The sequence below is a fragment of the Mercenaria mercenaria genome, chromosome 12 (assembly GCF_021730395.1).
Source record: "Mercenaria mercenaria strain notata chromosome 12, MADL_Memer_1, whole genome shotgun sequence".
Taxonomy (NCBI): Eukaryota; Metazoa; Mollusca; class Bivalvia; order Venerida; family Veneridae; genus Mercenaria; species Mercenaria mercenaria.
This window is the reverse complement of record NC_069372.1, coordinates 13,054,505-13,072,975: the sequence shown is the minus strand read 5'-3', so window position 1 is coordinate 13,072,975 and position 18,471 is coordinate 13,054,505. Positions and strand designations below refer to the sequence as shown.

General features: G+C 37.2%; 1 protein-coding gene across 1 annotated transcript; it reads right to left on the bottom strand.

Annotated features, from left to right (window-relative positions):
- Positions 1-1,265: 1,265 nt before the first annotated feature.
- On the bottom strand, positions 1,266-16,042 carry LOC123535058 (uncharacterized). The gene is made up of 7 exons (XM_045317587.2): positions 15,810-16,042; positions 5,568-5,745; positions 3,408-3,470; positions 2,816-2,953; positions 2,280-2,368; positions 1,679-1,744; positions 1,266-1,411 (listed from the first exon to the last, which is right to left on the bottom strand). The coding sequence occupies exons 1-6, from the start codon at positions 15,873-15,875 to the stop codon at positions 1,706-1,708; spliced, it is 573 nt and encodes a 190-aa protein (XP_045173522.2). The 5' UTR covers positions 15,876-16,042; the 3' UTR covers positions 1,266-1,411; positions 1,679-1,705.
- Between the last annotated feature and the right edge of the window lie 2,429 nt (positions 16,043-18,471).

Genomic DNA, 18,471 nt, shown 5'->3' with positions numbered 1-18,471 from the left:
AGGTCCTATCACTTTTATACACTGAATGACATCCTGGATAAAATTGGCTTTGTGAATTAAAAAGCTTTTTTTCCCAAATTCAGTACCTTAAGATTAGATTATTTTTGGTGTACATGCATGTGTAAACCCTGCCGAATAATGCACACACTGAATAAAATCCCAAAGTAAAAGTGACACGTGTGTAACTGACATGACAAACGTCCGATACAGGACCATGCTTACACACGCTTGAATACCAGAAAAAAATGTAATTTGAGCCGTGACATGAGAAAACCAACATAGTGGCTTTGCGACCAGCATGGATCCAGACCAGCCTGCGCATCCGCGCAGTCTGGTCAGGATCCATGCTGTTCGCTAACGGTTTCTCTTATTGCAATAGACTTTGAAAGCGAACATCATGGATCCTGACCAGACTGCGCGGATGCGCAGGCTGGTCTGGATCCATGCTGGTCGCAAAGCCACTACGTTGGTTTTCTCGTGGCGCGGCTCATTTAATCCTTATAACTCTCTGCACCAATTTTACATTACTTAATGATTTCGCTCTCTGTACAAAAATTGTCGGAAACGACTTTTTGTCATATTTTAAATCGAAGCCATGATCATTATATAGGAAATGATCTAGTTAAGAAAGCGAGTGCTCACACTTAAAGAAAGTTATCGCCGTTTTTTTTTCAGATGTTACTGCTCTTTGGCAACACTGGAATACATGCATAAATACAAACATGTTCAGTGTGACTGGAGACATGTTAAAATAGGATTTCTTGAACATTGATAAACCATCAGCGATGATTATGAAATGGAACTATTTTTTTGTAGAGCATGAACATCTTTTTTATGTACTAAGTAATCAGGAATAAAATAAAGATTCTATGATTGTCTGAAGTACATTTACAACTTTGGTAGGGGTAATTCCGGACCCCCCCCCCCCCCCCCCCCGCAAAAAAATATAAACAGGGGGTTAATCGATGTACGAACACCTCGGCTAATCCGATGGAATTGCTCAAATTAATTGATATTGGAATTAAATAGCAATATTAACATGTTAATATTTAAGAACTGGGTCACAACAACAGCGTTTTAGAAAAACCCAATGATCTAAAGATCACAGAAACGAAAGAATGAGCATTACAATAACTAGAGATGGGCAATACATGGACCAAGGATGAGCAGTTAGTGAAGACATGCAGTATAATAACTAAGGACTGGCTTTGTTCATCGATCGGCTTGTGGTAAACATATTTTCACTTGAAAACAAAAACAACTTTGAAGTTTCGATGAACTTTATTGTAAATAATAAAATTCAGAACCTCATGAAAACATTTTTCAAACATTGATTCGATGAAAAATGTATGCAAAATATTGACAACAAATCAGCTTCATCTAAATATAGTCTGTAGTGTCCTTTTTAGCACTGAAAAAAAAAAAGAAAAGTAGACATCAAATTCACTGTATATGAAATATGTAACATACGATATACGTAACGTATTAAGAATGTGAATAATCAGTTACAGTTTGGACAGCAAGTTAAAGTTGGAATTTGTCAGTAAGAATTAAAAAAAAAATCAGTAAATACAAAATGATTGCTCTGTGAAAAGTAATGTGCAGCTAGAATTAAGTTTCTCTCTCTCTCTCTCTCTCTCTCTCTCTCTCTCTCTCTTTTATATTATTGAAAACTTACATTATAATCTGACAGAAGGTTGACCGGTCACCAACTTCTCCGCCAACAGCTCAAGAGATTTCTGCACTGGAAACAAGATTTGGATATAGCGTTGAAAAATGTTTTTGAAAATGAAAACGTGATCATTTATATCAAAACATAACTAAGCCTATGGAGTCAGGTTGGGTTTGATCGAAATTATAACTCCTATGTCCGACTAACAAACTGTTGGTATCAAAATATCTTTCATGACATTTCTTCTTTTCCTGATAAGGAATCTTTCTAAATACATTTCTAGGCAAGAGGTAAGAAATACTACTAAACTTTTCAGAAAGTGCTATTAAAGATGGTTTTATGGCAAAAGATATTTATTAAAAAAAAGAGACTTCAGCAACTAATACCAGTCCTCTCCTATGTCCAGTCTAATGTTTTTCTAGACTATGTAAACTTTGCTCAGAGCACAATGCAAGCTTGTTTTTTTAATTGTTTGAGAAAACAGTCTTACTGTTATAACAGAACAAGATAGGTAGTAGAACTATATAATTATGTCTGTCAATTCTTGTACAATCTGAGACAAACGAAATAAAGTAATTCTAAAATGTTTTACAAGCCAGTTACTTACCCATGAATTCTTTGATAGTTTTGCGGACTGGTTCATGTTTGCTTCTAAAATGTTGGAAAGGCTTTCTGTCACTGCAGTGTCAGCGATTTCTATAACAGAAGACATACATGTTACCAAGGAGATGCTTCAAAAAAAAAAAGGTTTAAAATTAGTAAGCAATAATATGTCAGAATTAGTGTACTGTTTCATATAGCTTTTTTTATGTACATTTATTACTTGGACATAGATATTTAAATGGACGGAAAATGTTGTGTTAAATCCAAAATGTCTACACAGTTCTTATACGCCGTTGACAACGTAGATACTGTTGTCACTGTGCTTTTATGAAAGAGACACCTGTACCTTTAAAAATACTAGGAAATATTTGCATTTTAACTTCCTGTTACAAGCATTTGAAAGACGCTGGTCACAACAATACATTTTCCATGTGACCTTGCTATAACCGACAACCTTACTTATCCGACTTCTTCATTTAGTACTATTTGATGTACGATAAAACAAAAATCGTTAGCGGTGTTATGAAAAGTTACACTTACGGCTGATGATGCTTGGAGACAAAGAAATGTCGTCTGCAGAATTTTCTAGTATGACATTTTTGTTGCCCAGCAACGGCTGTCTCTCCATCAACAAAGTGTCTGCTGCCTTGGCTATGATACGAGACACGTAATCTCCGACTGCAAATCACAGCAAATGTATTTATTGTTTTGTATCTTTTGTTTGTTTGTTTGTTTGTTTTGGGTCTAACGGCGTTTTTCAATAGTATTTCAGTTATGTAACGACGGGCTTTAACCTAATTAGTGTCCAGTATGAACCCGTTCTCCGCAAGTAACGGGCAAAATTCCTGGTGGGGAACGAATGCTATTAGACATAGAGAATGTCTTTCATCAAATCGTCATAGAGAACATACGCTTCGCCCGGGGATCATAGAGAACATACGCCTCTCCCAGGGATCGAACTCACGACACCGTGATCCATAGATCTGCGCTCTCCCAATTGAGCTAGGCGTGTGTGTGTGTGTGTGGGGGGGGGGGGGCGAGTATTTTGGTTGTATAGCATTTTTTTTTTCAAAAAAAAAATCGTAAACAAAGTTTTCAGAATGTTTTTAAAATTCTTAAATGAAATAATTACCTAGTTTTTCGAAGTCCTCATTAAGTCCTGTTGCTGATGCACTTCCAACATCTACTGGACATTCTGTAGACAAATATGTATACATTTAGATTATCAAAGAAAACTTACTAAAAACAAAAGCGATGTCAACATTGTATATGACTCATGCTCCCTGAAAATGATTGACAAAATAATATCAATTCAAAAAAAGGAAGCTTAAAAACAAATGTTCGGATTTGAAGCTCGAGACAATACGTGCATGTGCATATGAAGTTATTGATGTATTGGCCCACACAGTTTTATTGTAATTGGTTGAAAACTGAAGGAGGAGTTGAGTACCAGTTTTAATTTGGCATTTATGATAATAACAATAGCAGGAAATTTCCAAAAATACGCACATGTCCATTTCATGTTGATAGTGTATATCAAGTTTCATTTGAATTGGGTGGACACTGTAAGAGGATTTGAATACACCATAATCAAATGTAATTGAAATATTCAAAGTCAAAAAAGGGTCAAAACTGAAGTAGAAAAAAATATGAAAGTCTTGACAATTTACACATGTCCACTACATGTTGATGATGTTTGAACTGGATGGAAATTGTAGAAGATACGGGTATACCAATTTGTATATTACTAAAGATATATTTGATGTAAAAAAAGGCCACAACTCCAAAAAATACACCATACTTCAGAATCCCGACAGTTACCGCATGTCCACTTCATGTTGATGATGTTTGAACTGGGTGGAAATTGTAGAAGATACGGGTATACCAATTTGTATATTACTACAGATATATTTGATATAAAAAAAGGCCACAACTCCAAAAAATACACCATACTTCAGAATCCCGACAGTTACCGCATGTCCATTTCATGTTGATGATGTTTGAACTGGATGGAAATTGTAGAAGATACGGGTATACCAATTTGTATATTACTACAGATATATTTGATATAAAAAAAGGCCACAACTCCAAAAAATACACCATACTTCAGAATCCCGACAGTTACCGCATGTCCACTTCATGTTGATGATGTTTGAACTGGATGGAAATTGTAGAAGATACGGATATACCAATTTGTATATTACTACAGATATATTTGATATAAAAAAGGCCACAACTCCAAAAAATACATCAATCTTCAGAATCCCGACAGTTACCGCATGTCCACTTCATGTTGATGATGTTTGAACTGGATGGAAATTGTAGAAGATACGGGTATACCAATTTGTATGTATTACTACAAATATATTTGATATAAAAAAAAGGCCACAACTCCAAAAAATACATCATTCTTCAGAATCCCGACAGTTACCGCATGTCCACTTCATGTTGATGGTGTTTACCAAGTTTCCAAGTTCAACTGAATTCTATGAAAATTGTAGGAGGAAAGGGGACTGACTCATGGACGGATTGTTTTCAACACTGTATGCCTCTCGGATCTTCATCACAGAACAGGTGTGGTAGGGGAGGAGGGCAAAAAATTATATTGAACTTATCTACGAAATTCAGGTCTAAAAATGTTTTAAGAAACATGAGAAAATACATGTAATTCTTCCAGATGGCACTATATCTACATCTACATCTACATCGGTACAACCAACAATCGGTTTCCGATTATGACTAGTCGGCGCTGTCAGAGAGACAGTTGTTAGAGAAATTTAGTATATTACAGTATTCAAAGTAAAAGATAAAAGGTTATTATGCTACAGTTAAAATAGGACAGAATGGAAGAATTACATAGTGACCACCACTAGCCTCTCTGTAAAGATACTGAGGCTGGGGCTAGCTTTGACTGATGTGGGGAGGGAGTTCCAGAGACGGATGGTTCTAGGGAAATAAGAGTTAGCAAAGTATTGGGTGCTGGAATAAGGGATCAGCATTGAAATACTTACGTATGTGAAATATCTCAATATCATTAGATGTACTGAAGTTGATACTTTTTGAGTATAGTGTAAAGCACAGTTATATTACTTAAATTTACTACGTGGTTGACGCAGAATATGCATAAAACAGTGGTTTCTATCAAGTTGCGATGTGAATTGAGTGCTTCCATTATACAATAAATAAATAACAAACAATGTATGCATATTTTTTTCTGAATTCCAAAAAAAAAAAAAACGACATACATATTGAGGCACGTCCCTTTGAAATTAATATAGATAAAGCAACAAACCATTTTCATTTGGTCTAGGAGCAGCTAAGTCTTCCGGTAGTACTTTGTTTTTCTTGTAAGGAGTTTTAGTAATAACCATGTCCCTGGTACCAGTCTCGTTTACAATTGTTGATAGGTCTATGTTTTGACCTCTACGAGCATAAAATCGTCTGCGGAGCCGATTTCTGAACCTTGCCCACTGGAAACAACAAAACTATGAGTTGCGTGGATGTGGATTTATTTTAACCAAAAAAAAATGAAGGGAATTTTTCAATTACATTAAAGCCTAATGTTATACTTTAACGTTTACCCAGGTCATTATGATATCTAGCATTCCATCTTTCATGTATATTCGTATATTCAGTTTATACATGAAATACCTTGACCCGATCAAATGGGCATTGGTCAAACATATATTTAGAAAGAAGCTAATAATAACTATGTCCTCATGTCTAGACAGTCAAAGGTCACATAGTTGTTATAAAACCCAAAGCCCACGGTACTGTGGCGCGCACTGTTAGATAGATACTTGTAGAGTATACACATTATTTTCCCAGCCACCAATTCTGCGTCAGGGTGTGCTGTATTGAAAGACATTTTGGGACTATTTTACTATTAACTGTTTTATCTATTTTGACTTGTATATTCGTTGATACAGAGAGAGGCTCGCGTGTGATTATTTCTGCATATTCTAGTTAACAATTAATACATTATATAAAACCGACAGTGTGTTTGTTTATTTTCCATCTCTTCTCGTTTCACATACATATGAGCTCTTGATTACCCACCAAAGACACAACGCGAAGGAACAATATTCTATACGATCACGTAACACCAGCCGTAGGGTAACAAGACTCGTTTTGGTGGCCGTGACCACGATTACGTAATCATTACAAGAACTGTGATGGACACAAAATTACGTAATTAACAAACAGTTTCATTAGTGTCAGTGATTCGGGAGGAATATTGGACTAATTACAGACCATCTTCACGTAAGTTAGATTTTTATTGCTTGAATTTCTAGAATGGCGCAAGCTAACCAACAAGCACCGTTACAACAGGGTCTAAACGGGATAGAAAATGAAATGCAAACTCTTAATATGATGGGGGCACGGGGAATAGATAGCATCATATCACCTTATGAGGGTGATCCTTCTAAATTCAGGCAGTGGATGAAGGAAATGGACAAGTATGCCATACTTGTCTCCGCAAATCAAGTAAGAAGAAAAATGATTGCTTACCAAAGCAGTAAGGGTGCTGTTTCAGATTTTATTCAAAGGTATCTAGAAACAAACCCTACACATACTTGGGATCAATTAAGAACTGAACTCAGAAATAGATTCAGTGAAATCACTGACCCTCAACACGCATTACGCCTGTTGCGTGATGTGCGGCAAGGCAAACATGAAAATGTTACGGTCTATGCCGAATCCCTATTAGCCCTGGCAAAGGAGGCTTTCACAGGTCAACCAGGTGGTTTAGCAGCGGTAGAAACGCAGCTAATAGGTTTCTTCATTGATGGCCTCGCCCATGACTATCTAAAATTCAAGGTCATGCGCGAAAACCCCCAAACGTTACAGGCAGCCGTTCAGTCGGCAAATCAAGAACAAAATTTAAGGAAAAGGTTCTCACTCAGATCTGGGAGAGATTATGGTCACTTTGATAGGCGACCCTCACAAACAGCTCAAAGGCATGAGGACCTATGGAAATAGATCATGTACGCCCCACCCGTAGATGTCAGCTATGCAACCGAAAAGGTCACACGGCGAGATATTGTCGTGTACAAAGAGCCCCACCTAATACTGTTAATGCAGTACAATACAAGCAAAGGTTAAACAGAAATGCAGACATTGAGTGCTGGCACTGTGGTCAGAAAGGACATATTCGTATAAGGTGCCCTCAGTTACAAAACACAAATAGACACGCACGACAAAACACACAGCAGCCAAAATACTCACAAAATACACAACAAGCAACCTCACATTTAAACTAACACGCTCCTCATGTTTTGAAGCCGGCTTGGGAGCTCTAGACAACATAAGCAACATAATTCAAAAATTACATATCAAGTTAATATAGCAGGCAATCCAAATTCATGTTTAGTTAAGATAGGCAAAAATAAATACAGAGCTCTAGTAGATAGCGGAAGTGAGGTAACACTTATTCATAAACGAGTTTACGACTCGCTACCTTTTGAAAACAAAATTATCTAAAAAGATCAATATTAATTTGCAGTCAGTCAATGGAGGTCAATTAAAAGTTTTAGGTCAAGTTAATATTCCATTTTACATTGGCGGAACAAAATTAAATCACAATTTCTATGTAGTATCTGATATGACCAAAAATGTTATTTTAGGAAAAGATTGGATGTTTAAATTTGGCGTCCGTATTTACTGCGACTTACACCGTCTCCGTATAGGTAAAACTTATGTGCCTTTAGAATCTGACATACATATTCATTCGATTGCTAGGTTGCACAAAAAGGTTATATTAAAGCCACAAACTGCATACCAATGTATAGGTAAACTTAAGAAAGATCCTAATTTTTCCCCCGGCAACATACGAAATTTCACCAGTAACAGAAGGTTTCATAAGCACTGAACCGGGACTTTTGGTAACTACCTGTGTGGTTAATGTCCGTAAAGATAGGAAATTCCCGCTTGTAATTGTAAACAGCACAAACAAGACGATTTGCCTGAAGAAAAATTGTATTGTCGCAAAAGCTGAGAAAGTTAATGAGGTGGATATAATTACATTTGAAAATCAGCAAAATCAATCTTGTGAACCTGACAAAACAAAGTTTATGTCTGAATTCGCTCCGGGCGATATCAACTGTCCAGGTAAATATGCAAAATTGATTGAACCGTTGATAAAACAAAACACTGATTTTATTCGCAAAGAGCGATATGGATTTAGGCCAGACTGATTCGGTTACGATGAAAATAGACACTGGTGATGCTAGCCCTATAAAAGCGAAGTCATACTTTACTCCTTTGAAAAATAGACCCATTATTGAAAAAGCAGTTAAGGATATGTTGAAGGCAGGTATTATTGAACGCTCTCGTTCACCTTGGTCTTCAGGAGTCGTTCTAGTCAATAAGAAAGATAATACTAAGCGATTCTGCGTGGACTACCGCCCCTTGAATTTTGTCTCCAAGAGAAACTCGTGGCCCCTCCCTAGAATAGATGAAATGCTAGCACGACTCGGGAACGGAAAATTCTTTACGACACTGGACTTGAAAAGTGGTTACTGGCAGGTCATGATGGATCCTAAGGATAAAGAAAAGACAGCATTTCAAACGCCCTTAGGCCTATTTGCCTTCCGTAAAATGCCCTTCGGCCTTTGTAATGCCCCCGGGGTGTTCCAAGAGCTTATGTCAATAGTTCTGCAAGACTGCGAAACATTCGCAATGGCCTATTTAGACGACATAATTATTGTGTCTCCTACACTTGAATCTCATTTAGAACACATAAGCACTGTATTTAATCGCTTAAGGCAGCACAACCTTAAACTTAAGCTAAGCAAGTGCAGCTTTATGCAACCAGAAACAAACTATTTAGGCTTTGTTGTCAGTGAAAAGGGTATAAAACCTGATCCTGAAAAAGTAAAAGTAATACGCAACTTGCCCACACCGGCTTGTGTGCGTGAAGTGAGATCATTCATCGGGATGATAGGTTACTACAGAAGAATGATCCCTGCATTTTCACGCATGGCTGAACCCCTAATTGCACTCACACGCAAATACGCCAGATTTAATTGGACTCCAGAATGTCAACAAAGTTTTCAAGCCCTAAAAAATGACCTTACCGCTATTCCACATCTTGCTTACCCTGATGTTACGAAAGGTTACGTAATATATACCGATGCGTCGGAAATCAGTATCGGGGCAGTCTTGGTGCAAACTTGTGACCCAGAAGACAGCATTCTGCCAAATGTGCCTTGCGAAAGGCCAATACACTTTTTGTCTCACAAATTAAGCCGCTCTCAGCAGCGATACTCCACGATAGAGAAGGAGGCCCTGGCATTGAAAATTGGGCTTGAATCTTTTGATGGGTACATTAGAAACGCTCCAGTGATTTGCCGGACAGACCATAAACCACTAGTCCATCTACTTAGCTCACCAATGACCAATAAGAAAGTTCAAATGTGGGCGTTAGCTATTTCAGGCTATGATGTGAAAATTGAATACATCAGTGGGCGTGAAAACACATGTGCTGACATGCTATCCCGCATGCCACACCCTCCTCTCAGTCCTGAGGAAGAGGCGGCAATTGACCGCTATGTTGACATTAACGATAATACATTCCAGGTCAATGTTATTAACACCAACTTGATCAATCCAAAGGAATTTGTAAGTTATGTCCCAAATCAGCCCGAGGATGTTGCAAAACCAATTTTAGACCAAACAGACATAGACATGTCGAAAGAGCAATTAAAGGACGAATCGTTCAATCAGATAAGAAAGCAGTTACGAGTTCATGACCCAGCCAAAGCTATGAACAAATACGTAGTTTTGGATGATATCTTGTATTATATCTCTGACCCAGACGGTGAACCCGTCCTCAGGCTATGTGTCCCATCCCACCTGCGAACCGCAGTACTTAAACAATATCACGAGCTAGGTCATCAGGGTGCGGACAAGTGTTACGACGCTATCAAGCGGAAATATTTCTGGTCCAATTTGTACAAACATGTACTTGAATATGTTTCAAAGTGTGTAGTCTGTCAAATGAGATCGCAAAGCACACAAAAACCTCCGCTACAGGACACAGAAATACCTAACTACCCCTTTTCTAAAGTCAGTGTAGACATAACCGGCCCACTACCTCAGACGTTGGCTGGAAACAAATATATAACTAGCCTTTTGTTGATTGGCTTACAGGCTACGCCGAAGTGTTCCCAATTAAGAATAAGACTGCGGAAACAGTCGCCCAAATAATTATTGAGGAGATTTTCCCGCGATACGGGACAATGAAAACACTTCTTAGTGATAACGGAGGAGAATTTGTAAATGAGGTAATGGATTACGTAACTAAGGAATTAAACATACCAAAAATTGAAACAAGTTTTTATTCTCCAAATGCTAATGGTAAGGTTGAAAGATTCAACAGAAGTCTAAAAGATATTCTGTCTAAAACAACAGAACCACAAAACTGGGATGTAGGTCTGCAAGCTGCTGTAGCAAGCTATCGCTTCAGCCCTTGCGAAACTACAGGTTTTTCCCCGTTCTTTCTTATGTATGGTCGTGACCCTCAGTTACCTCTTGACAACTTACTCCGCCCGCGCAGGCGATATATGGGTGAACAAGAACATAAAATTGCCCTTGAGCAACAACACAAAGCATTCAGAGTTACTTATCAAAACATGAAAAAGGCTAAACGGAAGCAGGCAGAATATGCAAACCGTAATGCCACAGAGGTTACCTTAGATGTAGGCCAGGCAGTATTTCTAAAGAATAATGCCAGGAAAAGCAAACTTGATCATAGGTACACACCATATTATCGCATTGTTGAGAAAAAGACCCCGCTCACTTTTGTACTAAGGCATGTACTTGATGGTACCACCGTCCATGCTCATGCTCGAAACATAAAAGCGGCCAATATAGATGAATGGGAAGCACCTAAGGTCAATATTGATAAAAGAACTAGGAAATCAACGTACGCAGTACCCCCCTCAGACTCTGAATCCAACGCAGATAGCGACAATTCTATGTCAGACTCACAAACAGTCCCCAAAAAGGTGACAAATAGGTTACGTCGCGAAAGAACTGATTCGTCTGCTAGCTCTGATAGCGACCCACCACTAGCAGAAATTCAAAGGAAACTACGTAGAAAAAGAGTACGGGAACAGTTATCGTCCTCTGATAGCACTGATAGTGAATCCGAGCTAACTAAGCTCAAGAAACAAGTGCAATCTAAACGCAGTAAATCAATAACTAATGTCCCGACCGATACACCATACTCTTCAGAAAATGAAAACTCTACAAGCGAATCTCCCATGGAGGTTAACATGTTAAATGATCCGGAAATTAAACCTTCACTGCCGCAGTGTAAAACTACTGCTGAAATAGGACAGGTAAAATCGCCTGGAGGTGACATTAAGACAGCTTGTTCAAATTGCACGAACCAGTCGTCCGACGTAAATGACAAAAATGCTCAGGTCAAGACCATACTTGACGCTCTAGCTAAAATGTTGTAGAAAGGCTTCAGTTTATTTTGTATATATTTATGATTTCATTTTGCATTTGACTCACAGGTCAAAGTAAGACAATGGCGTTTATATACATAAGAGTATATAGCCACAATTATTGTAATTTTAGTGGTCAATTTCGACTGCAATGTATAAACTTTATACAGTATTGTAATGACATTATTTACGAATATACTGCCTTAGGCGAATTAACTTGTGAAGACGGCCGCGGATTGTCATTGATATCTTGACTAAAAATCAACATAGACCAGTTTATGTTAAATTCACTGTATAATGATGTCCTTGTGAAACCAATAGTTGACAAAACAATTCGTTTGTCGTTTCAGGTCATCATTATGATTATTCAGATATATATTGCACTTTTGCTTGTCGTATTTCCCGAAGCCAATACTATCACGTTAAGAGATAACGTGGTGTTTATGAAAAGTAATCAGGTTACTTTCACCCGTAGTGCATGGAAATTAGCACTCACCCTAGACTTAGATCCCTATGACCAATTTATCACTAACATTTCTGAAGATGCTGATAAGATCGAAAGAACTATTAGGCAAACCATATTAAAATATGACGCTATTAAAACAAATCCGAACTTCGTGCTTACACTAAAAAGTTTAGAACAGGAACTGAGTCGACTTAAGTACACTTACTTAAAATTGCGCTCTAAATTCAATAACAACAAATTCATTAGGAATAAGCGATCATTGCTTCCATTTATTGGCTCATTATTTCACGGATTATTTTGGCGTGAGCACGGATGATCAAATAAATGCTGTTAGGCGAAATGTTGCAAAACTGCAGGGACTCAGGAAACAATTCTGCATGTACTCGATGAAAGTTTAACAGTACTCAATGTTACGAAACAAGGTGTGTCTGAAAATCGTGAAACAATTAATCAAATCCTTACAGCCATGGAACAGTTACACACAGATTTGTCTAATTTCGAAGAAAATATTCACAAAGAATTAGTTAAATTCACAGAATTTGTACAAACATACCTTCAACTATCAAACCTGATTCAAAACTTCAAGGAACTAATTTCACGTGGCCTTAGCTTGTATGAACACCTTGAAATACAGTTAGATGCCGTTGCACTGTCTCATCTCGCACCAGCAATTATTGAGCCAGTTTCACTCGCATCAATACTATCTGAAATTCGATCTAATTTACCGCCAATGTTACAACTACCGTATGATGAAAACACTCAACTGTGGTCTTATTACCAAAATATGCTCTGTACTGGAATGTTAGTGGCCAACAAAATTATTATTATTTTACATGTCCCTGTACTTGAACAATATGAACGGTTTAACATATATAAAGTGATAAACATGCCCATCGCAATACAAAGTAACAGCTCTCAAGCACCAAACACACAAACACTACTTGCAAAATACCAACTTGAGGGCACAGGAATTGCATTTAATACAGATATGACACGATATGCCGTTCTGACTGACAGTGAACTGGCCAGCTGCTCAAATAAGGCCCTAGGTTACTGCGAGGTAAAGTCCGCCCTGTACTCCATACAAATATCAAAACAATGTATGGTTCATTTATATTTACAAAATCGTAAGGAGATAAATACTTATTGCAACAGGATAGTCATGCCAAATGTTCGCCTACCACTTGCGACGCAAATAACCCCAGGTATTTGGTTATTTATCACTGACCATGCAGTAAGGTTATCTCTCACTTGTCAAGATGTTAGAGGAGTAACTTCGAGTCCATTGATTCTATCACCGCCTGCGGGCATCACTAAGTTACAACGAGGTTGTATAGCGAAAGGTGATTACCTTACTTTAACGGCTCACTCTAGCTTTGACCTTCACCGACAAATAACAGACGAAACAGTTCGTCTTATAACCTCAAGTTTTAATATCAGTACAGAGATCCTGTGGGGTGATTTTGTAACAAAATTACCAAACTTTACAAAACAGGAACTACCTGAACACCTTAAGAGTCTACCAGAGATTCCAATGCCCTCTTTAATAAATGAATTAGCAAATTTAAGACAGGTCGAAATGCCTGAAGAGGGAGGATTACCTTTCTGGGTTTATGTTGCAATAATCTTAGTAGTGCTTTTAATTTTGGGGATCATTATGTTCATATGTTGCAAATTTGTTAACCTTAAGGTACTTAAGGGTGGCTTCGCCGAAATTCTGGAAGTAAAGGCAATAATAAATCTGACTACATGGTTGCTTGGAAGAAAGCGGATGCTGCCGACCCCTCGGCTAAGGAAAATATCCTGATCTACAATCCAAAGTCGATTGAGGCTTCCGCTCCAACAGTTGGAAATTATTACGTCAAATTGTACCCAGACGTAGAAGAGAAATAATGTCGACATGAATTTATATGACTGATATTTTCTGTACATAGTGATATTTGAGTTACAATTGTGGATTACGTATATTCTATATGAACTTCTGTTACTATATGATTTGAACTTTTAACAAGCGGAATGCTTGTACATAATGCAATGGACATGACATGTAAATAATTTTAGTCAACGACGATGCCTCATTAGTGATGGACACTCTCTCGCAGTTTATCTGTATTTTCATCTAAGTGCGTTTTCTTCCTCCAGTTAACATTTACGACGTCTAAAAGTACGATACATTAGTTATCTGGAATGTGGACAGTACTTGTACATTATAGTTACAAATGCAGCAACAGGACTTTAGCTATGCAACGATAACATCTCCAAGCACAACCAAATTACTATTGAACTTTGGTTCAACTTTTATATGGTTTCTCCATGCAAACATATGTTATAACGGCACGTTATAACACCATATTGGTTTATCTACACGTTATTACTAAGGCCATGAGTATCGTAAACCCCTGTGACGGATGTATCAGGCAGATATATGGCAGGGTCGACAGAATGTAAGCCCTTAGTCTTGGTCAAGTTCGAGCTCCAACTACTCACCACTACCAAGAAGACCGATGGACACAGATGAAGAAAAATAACTCGCGTGGATTGTATTTTTATTTAAATACTCTCTCATTTTTGTTGTTAGGTTACCTTAATATTTTTATTAGCTAAGTTAATCAAGCATATTTCAGAACTGATAATTAACCCCCGGCAAAACTTTGTCGTATTGTCAATATTCGCATATCGCTTACCTGTAATTTACCTTATGTGCACTCAGCATAAAATTTATAGTGGACAAATACTTATTTAATTGTTTAAGGCATTTGTTTTCCGCTTAATTATTTTGTTGCTCTTATTCTAGCATTTAAATTTTTTATCCGATTTTTGATTGTTTTTGCATTTAAGTTAAAAGCATTAAATCAATTAAATATGATTTAATCCTTTTTTCTAGAAAGGGGCGAATGTTATACTTTAACGTTTACCCAGGTCATTATGATATCTAGCATTCCATCTTTCATGTATATTCGTATATTCAGTTTATACATGAAATACCTTGACCCGATCAAATGGGCATTGGTCAAACATATATTTAGAAAGAAGCTAATAATAACTATGTCCTCATGTCTAGACAGTCAAAGGTCACATAGTTGTTATAAAACCCAAAGCCCACGGTACTGTGGCGCGCACTGTTAGATAGATACTTGTAGAGTATACACATTATTTTCCCAGCCACCAATTCTGCGTCAGGGTGTGCTGTATTGAAAGACATTTTGGGACTATTTTACTATTAACTGTTTTATCTATTTTGACTTGTATATTCGTTGATACAGAGAGAGGCTCGCGTGTGATTATTTCTGCATATTCTAGTTAACAATTAATACATTATATAAAACCGACAGTGTGTTTGTTTATTTTCCATCTCTTCTCGTTTCACATACATATGAGCTCTTGATTACCCACCAAAGACACAACGCGAAGGAACAATATTCTATACGATCACGTAACACCAGCCGTAGGGTAACACTAAGATTATTGTCATTTGCTATCATTATAAAGAGACAATTCATAAATAATCCACCAAAACGTATTTCAAAAGCATCACAATATCAGTTATGTCTGCTAATGCCTATTAGGTTTTTAGCGTAAATATGTAATTATACACGCGCGTTTGACTTACCCGTTCATTGCATGATTGCTTTAAACTCACAATCCACGCAAAACATCCAGTATTTTCTTTCTCCATTCTTATTTTATGATGAAAAGTGTGGAAAAATTCAGCGGTGTCTGCTTCACCTCAACGATCTGTTGTTACTAATGAACGGCGTCAACTGTTTTCGTGACGTCATGACGGACGTCAACTTGAAAGTCAAACGATAAAGTCCAAATATGCACAAATATCGAATAGCAACGGGAGAAATTATTATCTGTCAGATTCTGCGTCTGCAGACTATAATGGAGCTAAAAATTATCACAAATTCAATAAAAAAAACGGAATGACTTATATTTCTGACACCAGGACCAAATAATCGTGACCAGTACTAAAGTGGTTTTCACCAAACTCCCAGCAGCGGTTACTTCTCCTATCGTTATATCCCTTTACTGTAAGGGTAGATCAGACCCGCCATACAAAGAACCGAAATAGGACTGTAGCGTGTGTATTTTGCAATAGCGCCCTAGTAGGACCTGGTGCAAATCAAACTAATGCCGACATAAATTTTGTGCTGGGCGTATATTTGTCATGGGAAACATAACTAGAAATAAACCTCGCACAAACTGGTGCTCAAACTGAGGAGTATTTTACAAAAGGAAGAAAAGTAAAAATTGAAAATTCAACAACCAGATGTTAGTATACAGAATTTAGTTACCTTCAGTAAAAAAAAAATATTGAAACAGAAACTGGAAGAAACATTATACTGATAACATTGATATCAATATAATTAAGAAATGAAATGATTTTTTTCGTTGTTCATTTCGCATGATTAGCCGATACTATTCTGTCGTTCATTTCGCATGAACACCGAAAAATACATTTCATTTCTTACATTTACGTTATATTTCCTTTCCATTTGTAAACAAGATTATATTATAAATTGCACACATTCTGTTGCATTTAACATTAAACTCAGCTTTCCGACAATTCTGTTCACCAGACGGAACAACTGCGACATCATCTATAGAACGTTCTCCCTGACTATACGAGGACGTCGTCAAAACATCGGCCCATTATCGCTAAGCAGCGTTGACGTTATTTTCGCGCCTTTCATTTTTCTGTTCATACGAAATGAACGTCATTTTTTCAATGGAAAAATAGGGCGAATGTAAATATTGGTTAATATTTACATTCGCCCTATTCTTTTCCATTTAAGAAATAATTTATAGCAAAAGAGTGTTTTATCACTATTTATGCACGATGGGCGGTTATACGCCGGGCGTAATAATTTCACGAGGGCGCAGTCCGAGTGAAATTATTTGTACGATGTATTACCGCCCGAGTGTATATAAATAGTGTTAGTTTAATCATATTTTATTGCTCTCTGTTTCAATATTACACACAATATTACATACATTTTTAACACACAACAAAAAACAAAAGGGTTGGGCTACGAGTTGTTTCAACATCAGCATACAGCCCTTCCCATAGAAAAAGATCTTATAATATTCTATTCAACAGACTAATTGTGAGCAAGTTACTTGAGAGAGAAATAAACAACAGAAAGATTACAATAATCAAGAGAGAGAGAGAGAGAGAGAGAGAGAGAGAGAGAGAGAAAACATCAAAGAATATATTTCTGTAATGGAGCTATTATTTTGATTCATGAAGCTGCCTTTGCATCCCGACCGTACACCCCCCCCCCCCCCCCATAAAAAAATCTAGTATAATGTAGGGATAACGCATGTTTTTTCGTGTTATAACATCTGCATAATCCCTCGGGATACGTTGGTGCACGAGCCCGTTAGGGCGAGGGCACCAACGTATCCCGAGGGATTCTGCAAATGTTATAACACGAAATGAACATGCGCTAACGCTATTCTAGCATAAAAAGCGTAAAGACTGATAAATGAATACAATGTCACTCAACGTCATTAATTTTCCACGGAATGCGCGGGAATGTCTGAGTTGTTTTTTTACGTTGACGTCATTTCGTTTTGAATTATCCGTTTTGGGGCCGAATGACGTTTACGCTTTGCCACGGAACGCGCATATAAAAAAAGGTGTTATAACAGCACGCGAGCGCGAGAATCTCGCTGTTAACACACGTTTTCTCTCCTGTTAAAACACCCCCGAAAAGTAACAAGAACAGCAGTTTTATGCTATAAATAGTGTTAAAACATGGTTTTGCTATATAGAGAATATTAGGTTACTGTCTGATAAATTTAAATTTATTAGGCGAGTTGAAGAACATATATTAGGCGAGGCTCTGCCGAGCCTTATATTTTTTCTTAGACGAGCCTAATAAATTTAAATTTATTCAGACAGTAATCTAATATTCTATTTATCCTACCTGTTCAGAAAATTAGGAAAAAGTCGTTGGAAAGAGCAACAGCGTGCAGACTTGACATCATATAGGCCTAATATGACGTTTGCTAGTGTAATTCAGTTTGTGGAAAATTGAAAAAAATGCAGTAACTTTTTTGTTTCTGGATGAAAACTTTTGATTTTACCACTTATTTTCTTAGTTAGAACATTTCCAATACAATGATAACAGTTTCAATGAAAAATTCGGAAAAAATTGTTTTCAAAATTGCCGGCTGAAGTGCTGTAAAAGTGAAAAATAGCAATAACTTTTTTGTTTCAGGATAGAAACCTTTGATTTGACCGCTCATTTTCCAAGTTCAGA